Source organism: Natrix helvetica, assembly GCF_964273705.1.
Source record: "Natrix helvetica genome assembly, chromosome: 1".
Lineage (NCBI taxonomy): Eukaryota > Metazoa > Chordata > Lepidosauria > Squamata > Natricidae > Natrix > Natrix helvetica.
The window spans coordinates 296,455,551-296,481,884 of record NC_138548.1 but is presented as its reverse complement, the minus strand read 5'-3'; the positions used below and the strand labels follow the sequence as shown (position 1 = coordinate 296,481,884).

At 38.1% G+C, this 26,334-nt stretch overlaps 1 protein-coding gene and 1 long non-coding RNA gene across 3 annotated transcripts in view; one reads left to right on the top strand and one right to left on the bottom strand.

Annotated features, from left to right (window-relative positions):
• Window positions 1–26,334, bottom strand: part of BSN (bassoon presynaptic cytomatrix protein) — a 218,626-nt gene that overhangs the window by 131,214 nt on the left and 61,078 nt on the right. For both annotated transcript variants that reach the window (XM_081936756.1, XM_081936755.1), the window contains exon 3: window positions 25,085–25,930. In XM_081936756.1, coding sequence (XP_081792882.1) covers window positions 25,085–25,930 — 846 coding nt within the window. The remainder of the gene's footprint in view (window positions 1–25,084; window positions 25,931–26,334) is intronic.
• LOC309383847 overlaps window positions 23,941–26,334 on the top strand; it is a 381,089-nt gene continuing 378,695 nt past the window's right edge. Inside the window, exon 1 of the long non-coding RNA XR_014173933.1 lies at window positions 23,941–24,148. This is a non-coding gene — a long non-coding RNA (uncharacterized lncRNA). The remainder of the gene's footprint in view (window positions 24,149–26,334) is intronic.

Here is a 26,334-nt window from a genome sequence, read left to right as displayed (position 1 = left end):
GGTAACATCTTCAGTGGGGTTTTGGAGTGAAGTGTCTTGTTTGTTTATATAGATTCTGGGTGGCAGGTTGGTCTTGTGACTGGTGAACCTAAATAAATAAATATAACACTTCACCCGAAAATCCCATGGAAGATGTTATCTAGTTTGGTAACAACATGTCCAGGAGTCAGGCACCAAGTTGGAGGACAAACCTTCGCCCAAGACTAAATACTATATTTCCTAACATAGGGTAGAAATGATTCAAATGCATAATTTTGTTTTTAATTAATTGAGTTGCTTTTAAGTTAAAATGTGGGAAATGTTTTGAATAAACAAACAATTACTATATCAGTGCTGTTCAACAATGTCACTTGAGATTAATTTCGAAAGATTTAACAAAAAAATTCTCCAGACAGGAGGGTATAGTATAATATTGATACTAAAGAAATGCTAATCCACTGCTATATTGCCTAGTAATTTAGCTGAATCTATTTCTCCTTCATTTATTAGTTATTGCTATAAATTATCCCCCCCTTTCTGCTCTCTATAGGTATTCTAATGGAAATTATTTTAATGGAACATGAAATATAAAAATGACTTCCATTTGGGATATCATACTTTCAGACGCTGATTCTTTTAATTGCTCCAGAGAAAAAGGATAAATATGAATCCTTCATCTATCCAGCCTACCATAGTGAATTGCAGCAAAACGACACACCAGTTCCAGGGCAAAGATTTATGTTTCATTTGAACATCTGTGAAAACTCATATGCTGCAGTCTAGCCTTGTCATCAATCAATTCCTGCTTAAAGTTGTTACAAATCATAAAAACCTACATGCTCTGGCATCTCCTGATTTTAGCGATGACTTCCCTCTGTGTAAATCCATTATCTCCCAACATCAGATCAGGCTTGCTTTAATTACCATCTCTGCATGCCATGGCCGCTTCTATCCCAGGAGCTCTCTAAGTTAACCTTCCTCTGGAATTGGAGAACTTCCCCTCTTGGGATATACATCTAACAGTTGCATCAATAAAAATAAAGGATTTTTATTCATTTTACTATCACAATACTAATCTAACTGGGATAATCCAGGAAGAATTTGGTGCTTATATTTTTGCATACTGTATAGCAAAAAATAAAGTAATGGCCATGAAACCTGTGAAACCGGTGTTCTTCGGGAGCAAGCTAGCTTTGCTTGCCATCCTGTAATCCTGTTTCTGTTTAAAGTTTCTGGTTAAATTGGCAATTCCTACCACGCTGTTCCAAAACAAGAAATGACAGTTACTGACCTGATAAATCTGAGAAGCTGGGCATTTTGTGCAAGAGCGGGAGGAAGGTTAATGGGTAGTGACCATACCATGAATGAAAAGTGTAAATACAATGGAAAAAGTATTATGGCTAGGCAATAAATGGACTTCTTTTGTAGAGAAGACTACTGTACATTAAAATTCACACACACACACACACACACACACTTATTATTTCTAAAAAATCCACAACTATTGGCTTTATAAAAAGTAAAATATCCACCGAGTCGAGCAAAACTCAACAGTGACTCTAGGTTAGGTTTTCCTTTCTTTTGCAATAATATGGATGTGTTTTACCATAACTAACATCAAGGGTGATGATGGTGATTGATGTCCAGACTGTTGGAAGGAGGGTGTGTAATAAAAGATTGTAAAGCTACTGACTTTAGCTACTGAGAGAGAGAGAGAGAGCCTTGACTCCGACGATTGTCTCTGCAGTTTTCTTAGAAAAGATTTCACCTTCTTCCTAAGGCTAAGAGAGTGTGATCAGCCCAAGGCCACCTAGCTGCCTTTGTGTTCAAGGCAGGGGTGGTAGTGGTTAAGGCAGCAGGCTAGAAACAGGGAGACTGGGAGTTCTAGTCCTGCCTTAAGCTCAAAGCTAACTGGGTGAAGAAATTGGAAAACCACTTCCAAACACTTTGCCAAGAAAACTATACACAGGCAGTTGTTAAAAGAACTAGGATTGTGCTACCTTTATTTAGAACTCATTTCTGCCTATTCTGATCAGCTTTCAGAACCAAACCTAGATATGTGACTGTGTAAAGCAGCCTTCTGCAGCGGATGCCTCCAGATGGATTGGACTTAACATCCTTCTCAGATAGCACAGCCCTTGTCCATGCTGTTTGAGGACATCAGGAGCTGAAATTCAGTAAAATTGGATGGCACCAGTTTGAGGTATATTAACATAGAACACGGACAATTTAATGCAGAAATCTATTTTTTTTAAATGCTAATTTCCTTGCGTTCTCGGTGTGATACTTAAGCAAATTAAAAATAAATCATGAATGTGTTATTTAAAAAATAAAGTGTTATTATTTCAGGAACATAAGCTAGGGGTGAGACAAAAAGCCAAATGGCTGTTTGTCAACAATAAAACTATATAATGTATATTTCTGGGGCTGAGCTTATCACCAGGGAAAACTAATATTAAACGGAACATTAACTTTTTGTCATTGCCATCTCTAAGAACAGATAGATTAATACTTGATAAATGAATTGCACTTATGATCCAGATTCTTTGTTTAACTAGATGTCGAGAAAGAATTCTAACAGATAGTTAATTATATTATCTCTCTTTGGGTTGTTGTTTTTTTTGACTCATTCTGTTGCATTTCTGATCTCTGCCTTATGTCTACAGCTTTCAAGATCAGGCTTGATTCTGGCTGCATATTCTGGGTTCCCAGTTATTATACCAAATATTTCATCTATACTGCAGTAGAGAACTGGGAAGATGGAATCAAGATAGTTTAAAGCTGCTCGCTAATCTTTCTCTATCTTTAAAGCTGGAATTGTTCTTTGTGGATGGAACACCTTTCATTGGTATGCCAGTTACAATGTTATGTGAGCCTTTGTCTGATTCTACTATGCAAACAATCCAGTTCATGCAGCAATAAATATTTCCTCTCAGAGCTGAAGAGAAAGTGATACACCTGAATTGACAACTACCACAATGGCACTAGATGCAAATGGCAGGGTCTTGACTGAGCTTGGAGATTATCTCGTGATTAACGGATCAAAGAAGAAGAAAGGCGTGGCCTATCCATCTTTAAGGAAACACATCCTCTGGCAATGTAGCATCTAATCCAATACAATTTTTAAAAGCATACATGTGGAAATAAAAATAACTTTAATGCCTTTCCCTTTACACATTTCTTCTGACAGTTCTTTTAATGCCTGGCATATCACCCCTTTCCACAGCTCAGCTCACAGAGTGGTTTATGTAATTTATGAGCATTATATTTTATTCCCAAATGAAAAAAAACCTTGGAAATAGGACAAGCTGTACTCATTTTTCATTCGTGATAACTTCAAATCTGAGTTTTACTCTACATTATTCAATAGATGATTTATTATGGCTCATTCAATAGATGATTTATTATGGCTCATTCCCCCATACTGATCTGACTAATTCTTTTCAATTCCAGTAGGAATCATTGGTTTTTGATTGAAAATTAGACCTATAAATCTGAATCATACCTGCATTCAGGCACAAAATGTATAGCTTAAAAAAACTATTTGAATAGTCCTTGAAGGAGCCAAGATACAACAATTAAACAATGTGTATTGATTGGTTCAAGCTTTAATAGCCACATAGTGCTATCTATACTAATGATAAAGACCAAGGTAAGGAGGACTTCATTCACTGTTGAATCTTGAAGGAAATGATATTAAGTTACTCTTTTATAAAACGTTAAAAGGTTGCTTTATATTCTTTTACAACGTAAAATGTATAAGCCATTATATTTTTGCCTAAAATGTGTAATACATTATTGTGTTTTACCTAACTACAAAATGTGTTAAGTAAACAGGACAAGATAAACCTTTGTTATTCCAACCCTACATACAAGTTAGATAGGAAGCCATCTGCTCAGACTAAAGGAAACCAAAATAAGCAACAGAAAAACCAAATAAGAGACAGGGGCCTCTCAAAAAATGTCAAGTTGACCCTATAGAACAGCGGTTCTCAACCTGTGGGTTGTGACCCCTTTTGGGGTTGAACAACCATTTCACAGGGGTCGCTGAGACCATCACAACTCTAAAGTTTAGACTCCACCTCGCGTTCCTTGAAATCCCCGTGGATGGGCTCCGAAATGGCCGCACAGAGCGTTGCCGTGGCTCCACGCCGTAAAAAACACAGGTGTGCGTGCACACCCCGTACAATTAGCCTTGGAGACTTCATAATGTAGGGAAAGTGTTCCTGTGAGGGAGGAGGGGGCTTAGGTCCTGCTCCGGGCTGTAATTGTGCGGGGCGTATGCGCAGCTATGTTTTCCACACTGCTGCCAGGTACTTTTAACTATATGTAAATCCACAACCAGACCTGTCATCAAGAGCCAAGCTCAGCAGCCCGAATTGGACCCATTCACACAATGAAAACCTGCTTGCTAAAAGTACCATAAACCATTCACAAAGGAAAAGAGCAAAAAAAAAATGCAATGCAAGGTAACAATTTAAAAAATGATACAAGTGGAATTATTATTAGAAATAAAATGTAACAGAGAAAATGATATGTATGAAAATATAAAGTTGGATTTCCTGAAATGCCACCCCGAGAACCCATCAGAGAAACTAAATAAGCCAGGGCAATAACGGAAAGGAGGAAAGATGAGGAGGGAACGGAAGAAAGGGTAAAGCAGAGGAAGCAAAGGAGGGGAAGTAAGAGTAGGAGAGAGAGTAAGAAGGAGGAGAAGAGAGGAGGAGGGGAGGAAAGAGGGGAAGAAGAAGGGAGGAAGGAGGAGGAGGGAAAGGAAGAAAGGGTAAAAGCAGAGGAAGTAAGGGAGGGGAATTAAGAGTAGGAGAGAGGGTAAGAAGGAGGAGAAGAGGAGGAGGGGAGGAAAGAGAGGGGAAGAAGAAGGGAGGAAGGAGAGGAGGAAAGAAGAAGGCAGAGAAGGGAGGTAGAGAAGATAGAAGGAGCAAGGTTGTTGCAAAATAAAATGGGTGGCAAGAAAGTGACCCAAACTGTATTTCATATATTTGTAAGAAAATAACAATAAATGATTAATGATAATGATATAATTAATGGTAATTATAAGAGTGTATATTTGTGAATGAACTTGAAAGAGAAAATAAAAAACTTTTTTTTCAAAAAAATAAAAATGAACAATACATGACGTTTGCCCAATAAATTAAGGTTAAGCTTACCAGCACCACCAAGGTTAAGAGCACTCCTGCAAACAACCCCAAACCAGGTTGAAGATCCATCCAGGCAGGGTAAGCAAGTTTGTGAATGCAGCTGCAGGCAGTTAAGGAGGCTGTGGGAATAAAGCCACTGTGTGTCTCTGTGTATGTGTGTGTATGATTGCATAGCAGCCGAGGTTGTCCAGCCTCCAGGATGTGATTCTTTTCAGATCCAAAATTTAGGAGCAGACAAAATGTTGGCTGCCTCTATAGAAAAGATGTGGAGACTCTAGTCTAGAAAAAGTGCAAAGAAGAGCAACCAAGGGGATTAGGGGACTGGAAGCTCAAACATATGAAGAACAGTTGCAGGAACTGGGTATGTCTGGTTGAATGAAAAGAAGGACTTAAGGGTGATATGATAGCAGTCTTCCAATATCAATATCTACATTACGATTCATAACAGACGCTAGGTCCCAGGATGAAGGAATCAGGATCCTCCTCCTCCTCCTCATCATCATCATTATGCTTTTGACCAACAAAAATTGGTATCAAAATTAAAGCAATCCCATGATGCCAACAATCTAATCAACCTAGTATAAGAATAAATAAAATTTAAGGTGATAGCACAAATATAAAACACAATTGTTAAGATTATAAATATATTTAGAATAATAAAATGAACTCTGAACGTAGTAAATAATATCTAATATAAATCTAGGTTATTAGTATATTACTGGATAAAACTATACATAATGCTAAAAATGACTAAACAATCATAGTATAAATGGTTAATGCAGTATATAAAATCACCAAAATCTCCAGGTTTTCCAAAACTGAATATTAAGGCTACAGTTGTAAAATTAGGACAGTAAAAATTTGGATAATTAACAAAGAGATGTTGGGTAATACAAAGAGATGATGGCAGAATGAAGTGATTTTCCTTCAGGAAATATCTTGGATTGCTACCATCATTTCTTTTGTTTTGCTTCATCATTATGATCGAAATCTTGATCAAAGCCCAGTATCCCCATCCTATTTTTGCAAAACCGCATCAAATTGATTTGGGTTTATATAGAGATTTGAGTGCTGCTGCAACAGAAAAATTGTGATATTTTCAGGAAAAAAGTAGTGGAAAGCTTGCAGTTCCAGAATATTTCCATTAATATGTTTACTGAATATGGAAAATCAGTAGAATTGTAATTTGAGTAAAGACTGCCTATTTTAATTCACAGTATTTTTCTGGTACATCATTTTTTACAGCTTTCCTGCACAAAAATAAAATGTAATTGTCTACTTGTATGTAGAATGTCTGGCTAATAACACAAAGTGTTGAAATTAGATTATGGACCAATGTGTTGATTAGAGTAATCTATGATAACCCAAATAATTGAGTTTTTCATCCAGAACCATAAAGTCAAGATTTAAACACCATACAAGCTGCCCAGAACAGCAATCAAGACAATTAACAGTGTGATTCATAGAACTGCTCATTAATTTCACAGGTAGCTGGAGAAGAGCTATGGGCAAAGTAATGATTATTATCCTATCCCACTACTAGCCCAATGTGAATGCTATAACTCACAATGGTCTTATCCATAGGGCTTCAATATTTTTATTTAGATGGATAGAAATACTTAACCTGAAGACTGTAATCCAAGTAGAAAAGGGTTCATGCAATCGACTTCTCCAAAACTCAAGTTTATAGCTAACTTACTCTCTTTTTGTACCTTTTTTCCCTTTTACTATCTGCACAATCTATAGGTTTTCCTCTTTGAGAAATTTAAAGTACAGTAGATTATATTCTTTCCAGGAAGGGTTTGAATAAATTTTGTGAAATGTTATATTAATAAAAAGAGAGCTGTGCAATGTTTTAGATCTGACTCCAAAACGTACTTCAGGAGCCACTTGTTAAAGCAGCAGAATCTTTTCTCAGAAGGTGATCCTACAAACTGATGCAGCTGTTTTAAAAAGATACAGGTGTGTGCTATATTTGCATACCTTCAATGTTACAGTGTCATAATAGTAGTGTGCTTGTTTTCCTAGCTGTCTATGAAAGAAGGTGCCCCTTAGTTTATTGATTGTGCATAATGATCTAATTTGCAAATTGCAAATTAAATGAAAGACAATAATAAAAGTTTGACACAAGTGAAATATTTCTTCCTATGGGTTAGACAACAACATGCATTGGAGAGAGCTGTACAGCTATTATGGATTCCCATCCCAGAGGAAAAGCAATAGGAAAGCAAACCTGAAACAAACATGGTTCTGCTGTTTGGGAGGGAAAAAATCTCCCCAGACATTTATTCAGTCAATTTTTTAGCTGAGGGAAAGAAACTGTATAGAGAGGAAGGCTGAAATTTTCTTTAGGAAAGTTTATAGAAAGTTTATTAGAGCCACGGGATTTAGGTGGAACAGTGGTGTTTTTTTTTAATCTATCTATTCCCAGCCATCCCACACTGTGAACCAAAAATCCTGTGAATAGAGAAGAGTAAAACATAAGCAAATCTACATTTCACATCTGAGTATTTTACAGCACATTACATATATTTGCAGATGAATGCTCATACACTTTTAAAGAGAAAACACTACACATTAGATACATATACATGCACACCAGAGGTGAGTTCTGACAGTCACATCTGCTGGTTCATTCGTGGCTGTGCTACATGTGCACACTTGAAGCACGCTTTGTGCACACTTGATGCGCGCTGCACACATGCGCAGTGTAATAAAATTGCTCTGTGCATGCTCAGAAGCTAAAAACAAGATGTGGCACCTATGGCCCACTGGGAGAACTGGTTCAGGGGCGTGGCAGGCCTGGGTCGCTTATTCAATGAGAAAGATGAAACAGTGGATATTCTTATTAGTGGCTGCAGCAAAATTTCACAGACTGGTTATCTACAATATCATGATTGAGTTGCCAAAATTATACATTGGAAGCTTTGCCAAAAGCTTGGGTTTGAATTCAGCAAAAATTACTGGGAACACCAAGTTGACAAAGTTCTTGAAAATGAGCAAGTCAAGATCCTATGGGACATTTGGATCCAAACAGGCAGACATCTGGCCCACAACATGCCTGACATCACTATTGTGGAAAAGAAAAAAGTCTGGTTCATTGATACTGCAATACCAGGTGATGCACAATTGAAGAGAAACAATTAGAAAAAATAGCAAAACGTAACACCAGATTTAACAACTGTCATTAGGAAAGATAAAAATACTGTCTCCTGGAGACAGGAGAAGAGAAAAACCTGTAAGTAGAAGTAAAATAACTGTGGCCAAAGAAAGCAAATGTATACCAATAGCAATAGGCACCTTGGGTACAATCCCAAAACATCTGGAGCACCACTTGAATACCATGGACATTGACAAAATCACCATTAGTTATTTACAATGATAGCTTTATTTGGAACAGCTCACTTCTTGCAATGATAACTTTAACACCATCAAACAGCAACATCTGCCTATCCCAGTACTAGATAGGTGGAGACAAATGCCAAATCCAGTTTAAACACATGGCTGACTATGCGACGAACCATAACAATCACAACTGGAGTAATACGATATAAAATTTCTATACCAAAGGTAAATACAGTTCTTTCTCAAGGAAAAATGCCAAGGCTGCATCAGCCCTGGCCAGACCTCTAAGATGGGGGTACCATGAGCACTACAAGTTTCTCTTCATTATTTTCCTTTATATTTCAAGATTGTCATGCGAGGTTTGAGTCCAGAAATCATTGCTGGAAACACTCCCCCCCCCCCAAACTGGTTAGGTGCTGAAAATGCTCCTTTTCCCAACAGAATTAAGACTTTGCTCTTCAGTTCTGACAGTAGCAAGTGCATTCTAGAGATTAGTTCATTGCTTCTTCACAGCCTAGCAATGCCCTTGGCTAAACTCCTTGATGTCACATTCATTTTCCATTCTCCTTCACCTCACTGGGCTAAGGCTAACTCCCTTTTCACTTCTGTTTACATTTTCTTTGTCGGTTTTGGATACAACTGTTACATGCAAGGTTGTCTCCCAATCATCTTCTGCTTCATAGAGTTATGTGCTGTAACAAGATGTGTCATTTTTATCATGTGTCAACACTGCTGAAAATGTAGCATGTACTGCATATTCATTCAGCCAAGCAAAGCACAACGTGGTTTGGAACAAACCTTGCTCTCCATTGCAGCATGGGGCCTTATTATTTGCTATTTGATGTTGGGCTCATTTTTCTGAACAGCTCTGATCCTGAGGCTGTCCAGATCTGGTTAGGTTCTACAACTGCAATGCTAGAATATCAAAGAAGAGGCAGGGTATTGCAGGATTGTCTCTTCTGAAAAGGAGAGCTCTTGCAAAAGGTGTGGGATTCTTCTGATCCAACTTAACTTAATGGAGATTTTCTTTCATCACAACTGGGCGAGTTGGCACTTTTCTGCTCAGAACCAGCATACAGTTGAGGTATTCCCCAGTTCCTGCTTGAAGAGCAGGTGGTCAGGAGTGTCTTTGCACAACTGAATCAGGAAGCCCTGCTAGGAATCGTTGTCTCTTCCATTATTAGAAGTAATGAATGAGGTGATGTTAGAGAGGAGAATACCTAAATCATGGTCTGAAGCACTTTTACCAAAAGAGGAGGCCGATTTACTACAAATCAAGAACTACAGACCAATTTCCCTGTTAAACTCAGACTATAAGTTGTTTGCCTCAATATTGGCAGAACGACTTAAAAAATACCTAAGCAGTTTTATTCACTCTGATCAAAATGGGTTTCTGCCAAAGAGACAAATTAAAGATAATATGAGGATAATTTTAGACACTTTGGAATATTATGAGGCACATCCTGAAAAATAATTGGCATTGATATCCTTGGATGCTCAGAAGGCATTTGACAATGTGAATTGGCATTTTATGTTGTTACAACTGGAATAGATGGGTTTTGGCGAGAAATTTATTCAAGCCACACAAACTATATATTATAAACAAACAGCAAAGATAATGATAAATGGAGATTTGACAGAGCCTATTGAAATAAAGAAAGGAATGAGACAAGGCTGCCCATTATCACCATTACTTTTTGTTTTAACATTAGAAGTTTTAAATAAAAATGTCAAAGAAGGAAAAAAAATAAAAGGAATGAAAATTAAAAAGGAAGAATACAAGCTACAAGTATTCGCAGATGACTTGGTTTTCATCCTAGAGGATCCATTAGAAACAGCTCCTAAATTGATAGAAAGAGTAGAAGAATATGGGAAAGTAGCAGGATTGAAAATAAATAAAGACAAAACAAAGATCTTAACAAAAAATATACCAACAAGACAAAAGGAAGAGTTGGCGGAAACTTTGGAGATGCAAGTTACAAATAAGGTTAAATATTTGGGGATATATTTAACAGCAAGATGCAGTGCTCTCAAAGATAACAAGTACTATAAACTTAAACAACAGATTGTGATGGACTTGAAGAAATGGGAAAATTTACAATTATCAATGATAGGGAGAATATCTACAATTAAAATGAACATTCTACCTAGAATCTTATATCTGTTCCAGACTATTTCAATTAGACTAGGGAAGGAATTTTCCGATGATTTAAATAAAATAGTGTTGAAGTACATATGGCGGGGAAAAAATCAAGAATAAAATTAAAATTGTTACAAGATGCAAGAACAAGAGGAGGATTGGGCCTGCCCAGTTGGGAATTATACTATCAGGCTGCAAGTTTGATGTGGGTTAAAGAATGGATAACACTAAGGAATGCCAGATTATTGACTCTTAAAGGACATGATCTATTGCTGGGATGGCATGCCTTCTTATGGTAGAAGGGAACTAAAACACAGGGGTATTTTAGAAGACATTACCTATGGGAGGCCTTGTTATTAAATTGGGGGAAGGTTAAAAGACAATATTATATAAAAATTCCAGTTTGACTATCAATGATTGAAGCTTTTTCATATGCAATAATATACAAAAAGGAACAAACATTTAGATATGGTGAAATATTGAATGCAGAGGGTGAACTTAAACCTATGCAAGAATTGGAAAAGGAAGGGATAAAGATGCATTGGTTTTCATATATGCAAATACAAGCTAGATATGACAAGGATTGTAAAGAGGAAGGTTTTTATGATAAAATGATGGAGTTAGATAAAATTTTGATGGGTACTGATTAAAAGGTAATTCAAAAACTCTATGGGCACTTGCTAGAGGTTAAGTTAGAAGAAGAACAGGTTAAAGGATCTATGATAGCCTGGGGAAAAAATTTTGGTCATGGGATTGAACTAGAGAAGTGGCAGAAATTGTGGTCTCAAAACTACAAAATGACAATGTCAAGAGCATATAAAGAAAATTTGTATAAGATGTTTTACAGGTGGCATTTACCCCCGACAAGAATTGCAAGAATGTTCAAGAACAAATCAGACAAGTGTTGGAAATGTCATCAGATACTGAGTTCATATTATCATATGTGGTGGACTTGCATAGAATCTAAGAGATATTGGACTAAGATCCATATGTGGTTGGAGAAAATGACAAAAAAATGCATAGACTTTAAACCAGAGACTTTTTTTATTGGGAATTATACCAGAAATATACAAAGATTTGAAATATTTGATTGTAAATGTTTTAACAGCAGTTAGAACTGTATTTGCAAAAAATTGGAAAAATAAGAAAATAGCAACGCAGGAGGAAATTATCCCAAAAATAATGGAATGTGCGGAAATGAGTAAATTGACATTTGAAATTAGAGAACAAGAAGATGAACAGTTTTATAAGGTTTGGGATTTGTTTTATCAATGGTTAGATAAAAAATCATGGTAACGGAAAATATTGAAGATTTTTTTATATTTTAAGAATAATAGAATGATATATGCAATACTATAAGGGTTTAGCATTGTTAAACAGATTAAAATGATGTAATGGAATGATGTTGTATGCATGAATTCAATATTTAGAATATTCTATTTAAAATTAAGGAATAATAATTATAGGTAAAGAATTGATATATAACAATAAGGTACTTAGGTTTATCTATTGAAGAATTTGTGATTTGATATATACCGTATATACTTGAGTATAAGCCGACTCGAGTATAAGCCGAGACCCCTAATTTTACCCCAAAAAACTGGAAAAAGTTATTGACTCGAGTATAAGCCGAGGCCAGTTGTTGAGTGTTTCAAATGTGATTGGAACACTCAACAAGGTGACCACAGTGTGTGTGTGTGTGAGTGAGACAGACAGACAGAGGAACAGAGAGAGGGAGAGAGAGAGGGAATCAGAGAGAGACTGACAGAGACGAATCAGAGACGTACTTTTAACTACCTGGCAGCGGCGTTTTGCCTTGGGGGGCTCCTCAGAACATCCCAAGACTTCGGAGGGAAGTTTACAGCCCTCCCTCGGAACGCTTCGGAGGGAAGCTTCTGCAAAGGCGAGTGACAACAAGTCTCCCAGGCTTTAATTTGCCGAGCTGTGCGCACGGGCCTGTTTTCCACAGCGTGGAGCAGCGGCGAGATTCTGCGCGGCGAGCGATGATTCCAGGGGTCATCCGGGAAAATGAGGAACGCGAGGGGGGACCCTGCCCCGCCCACTGATGGCCCCCGGAATCATCGCTCGCCGCCCAGAATCTCGCCGCTGCTCCACGCCGTGGAAAACAGGCGTGTGCGCACAGCTCGGCAAATTAAAGCCTGGGAGACTTGTTGTCACTCGCCTTTGCAGAAGCTTCCCTCCTTTTTTTTGTTCACTGGAGTATAAGCCGAAGTGGATTTTTCAGCCCAAAAAGTGGGCTGAAAAATTCGGCTTATACTCAAGTATATACGGTAATTATAAGTGGTGACCATGGAAAAGACGCACAAAATTTTGTAACCAAACGACACGCTATATGAAATGGCAGAAGGTTGTATATGTTTATGTTTTTGTTTGTCTTTGTTTAAAAATTTTTAAAAAAACTTAAAAAAAAGATTCAAGAGCCAACCGTGGCTAGTTATATTCAACTAAGTTTGGATTTCCCCCCATCCTTAACATTATGACTTAATCTGTTTGGACTTTGACATTGAACCATTTAAAGGTATTTTATCAGGAAGATCATCGGAGTCTGTGGAATCATGGCAACATGGAGATGGACACTTCGGGTTCTGGTGAGCTGTGGCTTGCACTCATTGGGCGTTTGATTCCTCTGGCACCTGTGGCAAAAGGCTGATGTCCAGGTGTCTTATCAGATTCTGAGGCTGGAAACAGCCTGAGACAGTTATGGCATTTATGACTTTTAATGAGTTTTTTTACAGCTGATTTGTCTCCTGTCTGACCACAGGTCCTTCAAGAAAGTTTGCACAGCCCCACAGATCTATCAGAGAGGGCCTAAAATAAAAGACAACCCCCTCTGTACTGGTGAATGACTGAATGGTGGCCAAAACGGCAGCGCCGTCTCAATTAACTTCAGGGGAGTGGCAGTAGTCCTTCTGGAGACCCGAACAGGACCAGCTACCCACTCAGTGCAGATCTGCTGGACGGACAAGCAGCAGGGGCTTGGAAATGAAAAGGGCGTGAAAAAAGCCCTTCCAAAATGGCCGCCGCACTCATGGGAGGATGGAGAAGGAGAATTGAAGACTGTGAGGTGACCATGTGGTCCCCAGACTCCCCGCGGCTCCGCTTAAGCAACAAAAAGCAAAGAAAACAAAAAAACAAGCTGATTTCCCCTCCCGGCAGCTGCCGAGAGTGCTGCCCCCCTTCAAAGGAAGGAAAACAAAAGACTTAAAAGGACCCCCTGCTGTCGTCCATTAGTGGCGCGGACAGCAGAGCACCCCCCACGTCTGTTCCTACCTCAGCTCGCAGTTGTAGACACTGCAGAAAAGAAGAAAAAAGTGCTGGAAGCAAAGGAACTAAAAAAAGGAACTTAATATCAAGGAAAAAATCTAAAAGAGAAAATAAAAAAGGAGAGTTCAAGCCTTGGATTAAATTAAAAGCTGGAACTCACTAAATTAGTCCCTGACCGGGCTTCAGACTGAGGAAAAAATCTGGTGTCACATGGCACCAGGAGGTGTGGTCAAGGAAAAAGATTCCTCAGTCCCAGGGCAACCAGACTAATTTAACCCATTGCTTGGACTCTCCAAGCAGTGCACAGGAAAATGATAAAAAAGGTAGCCCTGCTAGATGTTGCTCACATCTTAGTTAGCTCATGGTTGGATTAATCCAATGTACTTTATAAAGATCTGCCCCTGAGAACTATCCACAATTTGAAAATTGCTGCAGAATATACTGGTACAGTGATTTATGGGCACACTTTAGTATGCCCATGTAAATTACAATTTCATGAAATGCACTGGCTCCCAACAGGGTTCCAGGTGCAATTTCAGCTTCTGTTTATCGCCTACAGGAACTAGATATTTGTAGGACTACCTTTGTCCAATGCTATCTGCCGTCCTGCATGTCTAACAGACTGGGCATGCTTTGAAATGATGTCATTGTGGTTAGCCTTGACTGACCTAGAAGGGTATTGAAAACTTGATGCATCTTGCATTCTGGGGCTAAGTTGATTGGACTTCCTGCCTAGAATGGTGTAAAATATTTTGTGGGTTTCCCAGATTAATTGCGGTTGTTATGATTGAAATTGTTTTTGTTTATTGCATGCTGTTCATATCAGTTCCAGTGGATGGCCCTACACTGTAAATATTTTAAATAAAAACAAACAAAACCCGTCTATGTTCAAGATTTGAATTTGTTAAGAACTCTACTTAGAAAACATGCTTCTGAACAGGAGCAAAGGGCTAAAAGAATATTGAGTACTTATGTAACAGGAAATCCTGTTTAAAAATTGTTTATAACAAAACAGTTATGGATGCAGAGTATGGGATTAGCCCAGCTACCAATTAATATTAACAAACATTATTGTATTTAAATAAAATGCTCAATTTATTAAAAAATACCCGAACCTAGAAAATCCTTCTTAAATTATACCCTGAAGAGTGGGAAGACTGATTAGCCCCATGAAGGTGAAGTTGCTGCGTGTCCATCAAGATGCTCAGTTTTGTCTCTGAATGGGTAACCCTGAAGGAACAGCTGCATACCTTGGGATCCTCCTTGGTTCCCCTAGGCTTTGGCCAACTCCAACTGATATACCAATTATGGCTCTACAACAGTAATAATAATCTCTTACTTGGTCTCCTACAATGCATTCCGTTTGTGGCTACTTCTTAAGATCACTGTGAAGTTTCAATTAATTGATAATGCAGCAGCCCAATTGTTAGTTGGCATTTGTTGCTATGAGCAAATCATATCTTCACTGGCTTCCTATGTGTTTCTGGATATAGTTTAAAGTGTGCTGGTCATTACCAATTAAGAATTTACAGGATCACCATTTCCAACCAGTTGCCTTTTGTGACCAAGGAAGAAACTGTTGGCAGCCTGCCATTTTGATCAGATATGGAGGGTGGAGGCTTTAAGGGGTGCTTTTCAATAGTAACAGCTATACTGTAGAATCACCTCACCTTAGAAATTAGGCTAACCATCAGTGCCACTGTTTTGGCCTTCTAGGTAGCTTTGAAAACTGAATTGTTTTGGAAGTAGATGTAAAGCAAGATCTAAAATATCTTTGTGATAATCCAAGAAACCTTTTTTTAGGGCAGAAATGTCAGTTAAACTGAAATGGCTAACTCATTTACTGTCTTTCAAGGAGATTTTACGTTAAAAACAAGATCTGGAATTGGAAGGTTATATGTGTCATTGGTTTTCCTATGTTCAGCTAATGGAAAGATTTAAACTTGATAAGAAGAACTATCACTTTGAAAAGAGTAAGATTAATTTTGATGTGGAACTGTGTAAAAATGATGACCATATTACTGCTAATATTAACACACTTTTGTTGAAAATGGACACCAAATTGAAACACGTTAAAGACTGAATTATAGGTTGGGCAAAAAAAAAATCTGAATATACCATTTGATCAATGGGAGAAATATTGGGAAAAAGGGCTGAAATTTACACTGAATTATAATCTTAAGGAAAACTTATAAAGGGTCAGAAATGTATAAAGGAATTTCAAATATTTGTTGGAAATGCAACTAATCTGAAAGTGCATATATTCATTCAATGGACACGTAAATAAACCAGAAAATATTGTGATCAAATATATGTATTTTGATTTTAAAGATAAATGTACAGCTGAAATCAGAAGTTTTTCCTTTTGGGGATAATGGATAAACATTGAAAGATCCTATCGGAATTTGTTTTTATACTGTATATGATAACAGTGGCAAGACTGCTATGCACTAAGATGGAAAGACTTGAAAATTGGAAGAATGAATGGTTAAACTGATGGTTTGCTCTATTGTTTTTTTAACTTAATGTTTTTTTCAATCCAATTGTGGAAGCTTTATTTAAAATGCTTGTGATGGCCTTAATTGTTTTAAGATCTTGAATTGCAGTAAGTATAAATGCAGAAGACAAATAAATAAAATTAAGAGAGAGAGAGACAGGGAGGGAGGGAGGGAGATGTTCCCTTGTTTCTTAAACATGGAGACTCGATTAAGTAATCAACTTAAACATACTCAGGGACAATATGTGAAGACCCTTCCCCTCGCCTGTCACTTGGCATTTGCTTTTGTGATCAAATAGGCTCAGAGGTGCAAAGGGATAGTGTGATTCTCCAAAAACATGCAGAATATAAAGCTGCTGTTCAGAGCATGTGGCTGTGCTAAAATGGAACCCAGGAAAAACTCACTAGTTAGAAAACCCTTTGAATAAAGATACTGCTATCTCAGAGAAGAGGAAAAAAATCAATATTATAAAAATATCACAGAAATTGATTTTGGAAGGATAAAAATATTCAGTTCAGTGTCAGTTATAAGGCAGGACACTTTATGCCTAATATGCCCTTTCGTTGTTTGTTTAACCCACTCCATCAAGGAACCTTTGATACTAGAAATTCAGAATTAATGCTAATTTATTGTTTCCTGGCAGGATTTACTTCCAGCCAGGAAGCCTTACTGGGATGAAAGCCATATACAGAAAAAGTCATTTCTACAGTAGAGGGAATGTTTAACAACTCTTTCCTTCTCATCAAGTGATGCTTTAAAAGACCAGGGTATCCTCAAAAATAAAATAAAAAAACTAAGTGGCCACATATTCCCAATACTGTCATGTCGGGTTTGTTCCCTTAGTAATAAGTCTGGCTTTTTGTCAGCCTGGCACTTTTGAGTCACTTAAGAGCAATGACTGAAATACGAATAGCAGTGAATCAGCGTTTTTTAAAACTGCAGAAGAAAAATAGTGCATTAAAAAAACAAACACTTCTTTTTTTAAAAAAAGTTATTCAACTAAAACCCATCCATTTAGGGTTATCTGAACAGGCAGAAGAGGATATGGATAATTCAAAAGGAAGATCAATTGGATCATACTAACTTTTTCTGTATATGGCTTTCATATCTTTCATAACTGTTTATCTTTCTTGGTATCTGCAACAAAAATTACAATGAAAAACTGCAAAAAATGTACTTAGATTTACATATACAGTGTATATGAAATTACTTTTTTTTGATAAACAGTCTTTCACTTGCAATATTTTTCCAACTACTTTATTTTCACTAACGTATGTTAACAATGATGTAGAATTGATGACAATGTGCTTTCCAAATTTCACCATACAAAGGTATGACAAATCGCGTGATCTATAGACTACTGTACATTGATCGTAGTTTTGAAGATGCTGGATTGGAGCCAATTGCTGGAATCAGGAAATAAATAATGTGAAACTAGATTGTTGAGTATGTCAATGGATGAGGGAAAGAAAGGAAACAATCTAAAAAGTTGAATGAAAGTCTGCCCACCCCTCCCCCAAAGATGCCCTCCCATGAGACACAAAAAGCTAGAAAATATTTGATTTTAAGGTTAAGCCTTTCAAGAAAGAACATGAGGATAAAAATGGGAACATGTCCTTTTTTTGCTAGACATCTGTAACCCTAGTCCATATCAATAAAAGGGGGCAGGGGGCTTGTACAAAGTTAGACTTTGATTGTGTTGAAGGCTCAGGTCTGTGCACTGATTACTCAAAAAGGAGAATGTGGACTGCAGATCTCAACATGTTCCATAAGAAGTATGATTTGGTCTTGTTTTGTCATTTCTTCTTCACAATTATATTTTCTAATCCCTGAAGGTCTCAATGACTACATAAATATTTTGAAATGCAAAAAAGTCGATTATAGCATTCTTTTTTTAATTGAGAAAACACCCACACCCACATATATACATGTGTGTGGGTATGGGGATGTATATAGACACACATACACACATATGTATATATCTAAATCCCTCCCCCCCTCTCTCTTCATGAATCAAGGAACTTTGATAATTCCCAAACAATGCAAGAACTTGTATATGTATGTATGTATATTTGTGTGTGTGTGTGTGTGTGTGTGTGTGTGAGAGAGAGAGAGAGAGAGAGAGAGAGGGAGGGAGGGAGGGAGGGAGGGGTTTGAGTTTAAGCATTGTTGGAAAGACCTGTGAGTTAAAGACATGAAGACCAGTGTATATGTACATCCCTTCATGTTTTTCCAGTTATTCCATGACTTAATTTGTATTAAAGCACACTTGGTGCGCTTTCATTCTTTATGCAATGATTTTATGTTGTTGTTTTAGTTCCAAATCAACATGGAAAGGATGAAGTCTTTAAGACCACTTTGGCCTAAGCATAATTTTGCCTAAATATGCAGTTGAGCCTTTATCTGCACAGTTATGTTTTACTAAGAAAGAACATCTCACATATCTGATAAATCATCAACTTTAATTTCTACATCAGCAAGCTTCTTGATCTGAATAATTTTTGTTCATTTTATACTTCTCTCTAGAGCCCTCTTTTCAGTTAGCCATATCACAAGAATTAAAATTTATATATCTGATGATAATGATCTAGCATTTAAAAAATCCACACTAATTACAGGGCATAACCATACTAACCCTCATTAAAACCTACAAAGACAAGAAAGGATGGGTCAAATTCTTCATTTGTGAGTTAAGAGTCCTGCAGAAAGCCCACAGAAAGGGCTTAAAAAGAAAATTTTGTTGCATTTTTTCACCACCATCCTTAGCCCCGATTTCATATCTTTGCACTGAAGCAAACTAAGACCCTCAAAATTAATTCTTAAAAGTGAGAAAGGAATGTCCATGTATGTAAGCTTTGCTATATTCAAAATGGAAGAAAGGGCAGTACCTCTTTTTGTCACACACAGAACAATCAGACCAATTTATCTGATCAATGACTGGAACAATAAATGAGTTGAGCAGCAAAAATTGCATTACAATAATGCAGCATAATGAAAGCCATTTAAATCCGTATCAGTGGTGGGTTGCAGGCGGTACGCCCCGGTATGAGCGTACCGGTGCCTGCCCAGAGCACAAGGTACCTTTCCGGTATGGTGCTCTGGAGGGCCCACCCGCCCGCCCATCATCCTTAGCTGTCTCCAAACTCTTCGGCGCTTCTGCGCACAACGTGTACAGCATCTGCGTGATGCTCCGCCGAGCAGCTAGAGCATCATGGAGGCTAGAGGAGGTGTTGCTGGAGGGTAAGATGCATGCGGTTCTGCATGTGCGTGCGCACACACTGCGTGCATTCATGTGGAGGACACTGGGGCCCATTGCAACCGTACCAGTTGCAATGGGATCTGGAACCCACCACTGATCTGTATGTACAATTTTAGCTACTTAGCATGTAAATAACTGACTCTGAACATAATATTTATTCTTCATTATGAAAGTAATTTGTTTACATGCTTTAGTAGTTGTAGCAGAAACTTTAACTATATGATATATTATGTTAGGCCTATTGTCTGATAAGGTAAACAAGGAAAATGTTGTCCTGCCATATGTTCCAACAAGGGAGAGTTTAGAGATTGAGGGCTGCTTTGATCATATAAGGAGTACATATGGGGTGGTTTCTATCAGATTTGAATCACAGGGAAAAATTCTTTTGAAGAAAGAAATTTTGGCTATCTACAAGCGAGGGACTGGTATAAAACATCATGTCTGACTCTAAAAGAGGCTGAGTAGTGGATGCACGTTAAATACCTTTTTGGGTCACATCTATGATATTCTAAATGTTCCTTGATATGCTCTGAAATTAAATGTTGTTATTATGTTGTTCAATATCAAGTCATTGGTCATGACAATTTAAAAGACATGTTCATGTTGTAAGGACAACGACTAGTTAAGAAAGAGGCCAAGAGTGGCATGCTTTTGAGTATTAGTAGATACCAGAAGCACTGAAATTGATCTATCAACTGAACCTCTGCAAACCACCTTACAATGAGCTGACAAAGCTTTGGAAATGGTTGTTTATCTCTCACTTAACTCCCACATTGTCCCATCCAAGACTGATTACTTATTTTTTACTACTACAACAAACGAACATGATGACTTGTCTCTGGAATAAAAATTAATGCTGTTTACTTCCAGATGAGCATAGTTAGGACTCAGCTAAAAGAAACTGTCATGCGAGCTAAACTTGTTTGGCTGTGCTCTATTATCAGTACATATTCATAAATTATCTTTTATGGAGAAATACTAATTCAATTGTCTGAAACAAAACTGCTTCAGAATTAAGAACCATTGTTCTTTTTATTGCAAAAAACCTTAGTTTTTATATAAAAAGACTGCACAAGCAATCTATACCCGAAATTAATAAATTAAAAAAAAAGAAAGCCAAGAGTGACAAAGCTATTTTCTCTACTATATTTGGATGGTAAGCAATTAAAGAAGAGAGCAAAACATTGATTTTTTTTTAAAAAAAGCAATATTAGCAAGCAAGTTAAAAAAGCTGCAACAGGGCTTAGATTATTTTGCTGCTTTTTTTGCACCAATGAAATCGTTAAGAGTAGGTATCAATGTTATTAGAACAACTCGCTCAATACAATCAGTTATATAAATGTGGCAACTCTCCTTTACTGTATGTATAATTGACGTGGACCATGCAGAAAAAAGTTAAGTCTTTTACCAGAGTCATCCAACAATGATGTAACACAGCTAAGAACGTGCGATATGGTAAAGAAATCATCACTATAAAAATCAGCACCTGAATTTTTCTCTCCTCCAACAGTCCCAAAGGTGCTTTTTCAGGAGACCACTGACTTTCTTGTTTTTTCCTTTGAAGATGTTTCACTTTTCATCCAAGAAGCTTCTTCAGCTCTGACAGGTTAGTGGGAAATGGAAGGATCCAGGCAGAGCTGAAGAAGCTTCTTGGATGAGAAGCAAAAGTCTTCAAAAGAAAAAACAAGAAAGTCCAGTGGCCTCCTAAAAAAAGCACCTTTGGGACCACCATGACCTGGATGACTGAGAATCTCTATAGACCTCTCCTCCACAGCTTACAATAGGAACAAAATGGGGGGGGGGGGAGTGCCATAATTGTCCTGAATTTAATGGGAATAAAGGAAATAAGATAATAATTTTTCAGCAGTGCTAATGATTGAACTCTAGGGCTGGTCAAGTAATTCTTGCAGAGATTACATTATTTTGGTCCTGTCAATGGTAATTTTGGCTGATCCAAGGAACTGGCCAACTGGAATCCTATGTGCTCTTCAAAATAGCATTTCCCTTTTGAGAAATACAAGGTAGAATTTGAGCTAATGGAAATGATACAACTTGGAACCAGGCCAGCTAATCATGGATTGGATTTTATGTCCCATTGAAATAACAGATGCTCCAGCAGCATGCAGCACCTACTGCATTGCCTTCCTGCTGCTTCAGTGCTAATTTAGAGCCCATCCGCTGCCCAGTCAGCTATACTAGCTCATTGTGCATTACAAGGTAGTATTAACAGAAACAGGCACATTTGTAGAGCCATTTCTGATATGATCCTCTGATATAAAAGGAAATGATGACCTACAAATAAAAAAAGATTCACTCTGACATGCATCTGAGCCCTACCTCCTCATTTTAATGCTCAGGTTACAATACATTCAGATGTACTCATAGAGAATCTATACACTCAGTATCAGTTGGGCCTGTTTGGTTCAATGTCATCTTTGTTTCCAAACTAATTTTAAAGTTCCATAGTTGTAAAGATCTTACTCTTTTCCAAGCCTGACCCATCTAAGCAGAACTATCTGGGTTACGGTTTTCAGATGGTATTCCTTTTGCCACCACTCTCATTTTTTCCCTCCTAACCAGGACTTCAGGAGTAAGGCTAAAAGGATGGAAAATATCTAGTTAAGATTTTTGCCTATAAATAAAAAATATACAGACAGTTTAAATAGACATTTTGGCAGTCAGTCTGAAGAGGCCTAGGCCTTTTGAGATGGGTTATCACCTTATAATCTCCAGGGCACCAACTAGCACTAAAATGTCTTCTTATAATAGTATTTAGTTTATTTAAGAACAGCAAAGAAAAATACCTGTGGGTATTAGGTTTAAAGGAAATGATTAAGAGCAAGCATAAACAAAAGAACAACGACTAAGCTCATCCAGGATGGAGATTGACTCTCAGGGAATCAGGCAAAGGCTTTAAGCATATTTGAAATGAAATGAAATAATAGTTTCACTCAAGTACTTACTACACCTAGACATTTGTGTGGCTTCAAATCCTTCTGGCATCCTGGAGGATTATATTCCACAACCCTATAATGGATTTAAAATTGTTTCTTTCTCTCCTAATGAGCTGCTTCCTCAGAAGATTCAAAAAAATAAATAAATAAATTATCCAGCGAAGTTTTGGATGCCAGCTCTTTAACCTCCAGGGAGTGATGAGTTGTGTTTGCTTTGGGATTTAACCAACTGTCCCTCCTGAGTTTCATTACTGGAGGATGAGTTTGACTGAAAGGCCATTATTTGTCTATTTTGATATAATGGAGTCCAATGAACCCTCTAGCAAAGTTAATTATAGAATCATGCCAGACTAATCTTATTGCATTCTTTGATAATGTGACAAAATTAGTGGACCAGAGGAATGCCGTTGATATAGTTTACTTGGACTTCAGTAAGGCTTTTGATAAGGTAGACCATAACCTACTACTAGATAAAGTAGAAGAATGTGGGTTAGACAGCATCACCACCAGATGGATTGGTAACTGGCTGACCAACCGCACTCAACGTGTAGTTCTCAATGGAACTGCATCTACATGGAGGGAAGTATGCAGTGGAGTACCCCAAGGCTCTGTTTTAGGCCCAGTACTCTTCAACATCTTCATCAATGATTTGGATGAGGGAATAAATGGGGAACTCATCAAATTTGCAGATGATACCAAGCTGGCAGGAATAGCCAACACTCCAGAAGATAGGCTTAAGATACAGAAGGATCTTGACAAACTTGAACATTGGGCACTATCTAATAAAATGAAATTCAATGGTGAAAAGAGTAAGGTTCTACATTTAGGCAACAAAAACGGAATGCACAGGTACAGTATAGGTGATACCTTACTCAGTAGTAGTAACTGTGAAAGGGACCTTGGAGTCCTAGTGGACAACCATTTAAATATGAGCCAGCAGTGTGCAGCAGCTGCCAAAAAAGCCAACACAGTTCTAGGCTGCATCAACAGAGGGATAGAATCAAGATCACGTGAAGTGTTAATACCACTTTATAATGCCTTGGTAAGGCCACACTTGGAATACTGCATTCAGTTCTGGTCGCCACGATGTAAAAAAGATGTGGAGACTCTAGAAAGAGTGCAGAGAAGAGCAACAAAGATGATTAGGGGACTGGAGACTAAAACATATGAAGAACGGTTGCAGGAACTGGGTATGTTTAGCTTAAGAGAAAGAAGGACTAGGGGAGACATGATAGCATTATTCCAATATCTCAGAGGTTGCCACAAAGAAGAGGGAGTCAAACTATTCTCCAAAGCACCTGAGGGTAGAACAAGAAGCAATGGGTGGAAACTAATCAAGGAGAGAAGCAACTTAGAACTGAGGAGAAATTTCCTGACAGTGAGAACAATTAATCAGTGGAACAGCTTGCCTCCAGAAGTTGTGAATGCCCCAACACTGGAAGTCTTTAAGAAGATGTTGGATAGCTATTTGTCTGAAACGGTATAGGGTTTCCTGCCTAGGCAGGGGGTTGGACTAGAAGACCTCCAAGGTCCCTTCCAACTCTACTATTGTATTGTATTGTATTGTATTGTATCATAATTACAGAATAATACCACTCATTTTTGTTTCTTTTTGAAAGACTTCTTTTTATACTTTCTTTCTTTATAACTTCCCTTGTTGTTTATTTGTCCTTTCTTCCTTTTTTTTATTAAACTAATAGTGCAAAACAAAAGAGTAGCATTCATTTCAACTGTGGAATAGGCAATTACTTTTCTTTCTCAATTATTGAGAGAGAAAAGTGTATGTTTTGAGCATCATGTAAAACTAATGCCTGGGATAATCTACATTCACAAAGTGGATAAAAAAGTACTACAGATGAGTATAACATTGTTATAGCTTTCCCTATATAACAATGCATCAGATTCTAGCAATACTTGATTAGTTTTTCATGTGAATTGTTTCACTTAGAGATAAACGAAAACAGTCACACTACTTTCCTGGCCATTCTGCCATTCATCCCACTTTGGATTCCCTATTGAAAACGTAACATCATCAATACACAAGTCATGGTCACATTTAAAGCTGACAGCTTTAAGCAATATCAAATGACAGACAAGTCACTGCCACATTTCAAGGCCAAAATTTACATCTCTTTCAATCTGAAGATGTCAATGTGGTGAGTTTTAATTTCCCGCTGCCATTGTATTCTGGCCAGTTCCCTCACCACTAAAGAAAACCTCCAGAGGTTAGTCCTACTAAGCTCCATTTCAACGGTAGCAAAATGGAAATCTGCAAAAACGGCTTCCATTATGCCTTTATTTTCCTACCAGCATAATGGCAACTTGCACCTTAAAATCAGTCCATACAATTCTGATCATTTATTATATATAATTTTTTTCCTAGACCATTGGAAATATACTGTAAAGTTTAAGAACTAGCACAAGGAGACATTGAAGTGCATTAAAATATGTCTGATTTTTCTTACCTCGACCACATGAGGTGTTGGGTTGAATCCACACATGTTGCAGACCTGCTGCTTACAGGATGTGCAGGTATTATAATTGGAGGGCTCTCCAGAGCCCACGTTTATCTCCGCTTTGCAGAGGGGGCATAAAACCCTTTCTTTCGGCACTTCCTTTGGCTTGGTTACGCGTTCTGCTTTCACTTGCTTTGCAGCTGGGGCAGTTCCAGGCTTACTCTGCGTTCCAGGTCCAGTGCTTGGGGCCTTAGGGCCAGCTTCTTTGCTGGCATCACTGAAGACAATTTTTGGAGGCACTTTGCCAGGAGACTGTTGACTTGGTGGAGTGGCCTCTGGCTGGACAGACATGAGTGTGCTTGCCTGGGTCAGGAGGGAAGCTCCAAATCCAAAAAGCTTCCCAGTGAGGCCCTCTTGGGTTTGTTCTTGAGCCCCCCCAGCACTGGGAGGAGGGACCGGAGTCTTAGCTGGGGAGTCTCCTACAATCTTTCTCTGATCAATGGATGAAGGCTTTGCTTGTTGATGCTGAGGGGAAGACTTCATCACTTCCTGAGGAGCAGCAGGTTTTGGCTGGACTTGGCTGGGTGGTTCTCTCTGGGGTGAGACTGGGGGATGTTTGGGGGATGGAGGTTGCATGGTTGCAGCACTTGGCCTGGGCCCTGGCTGCATAGTTCTGGGTTGTTTCTCTGGTCCTGTTGCCGCTTGTGGCTGTGGTTGTGGCTGTTTGGCAGGGGAATGTGAAGGAGAAAGGGAAGGAGAATGTAATTGCTGCTGACTTTTGGAGCGGGGTGCTGTGGTCATGTCCATTCCCAAAGCTCTCTGCATCTGGCAATTTAAACATAGCCATTCTTTAACCTAGAAGACAATAATAAAACAGAGTAACCAATCAGCAGCAAATGCAAGATTGTCATTAAACTGCAGATTCTGATGCACCTGATATGCCTATGCACATATGGAATATTGCCTTTTACTCATTAAACTAAATAAAACATATCTGTACCTCTTCATAGGTCTTATAGGTATTTTGTTGCAAGTCATTTGTTCTTTTGGGGAGCTGTTATCCGAAGACTTCTATTATTTCCTCTAATGCATCCAGCGTGTGTATTTCTATGAGCTGGTTCTTATTTCTGATGGTTTCCCTTTGACCATAGTAGGAAGATAGCCTGTCACTCTAACCCTTTTCCAAGGTACTGTGACATCAGCCATAAAGTAGCCTCAATGGAGGCTTCACTTCAACAGATAGTTATAAGGGCAACAAC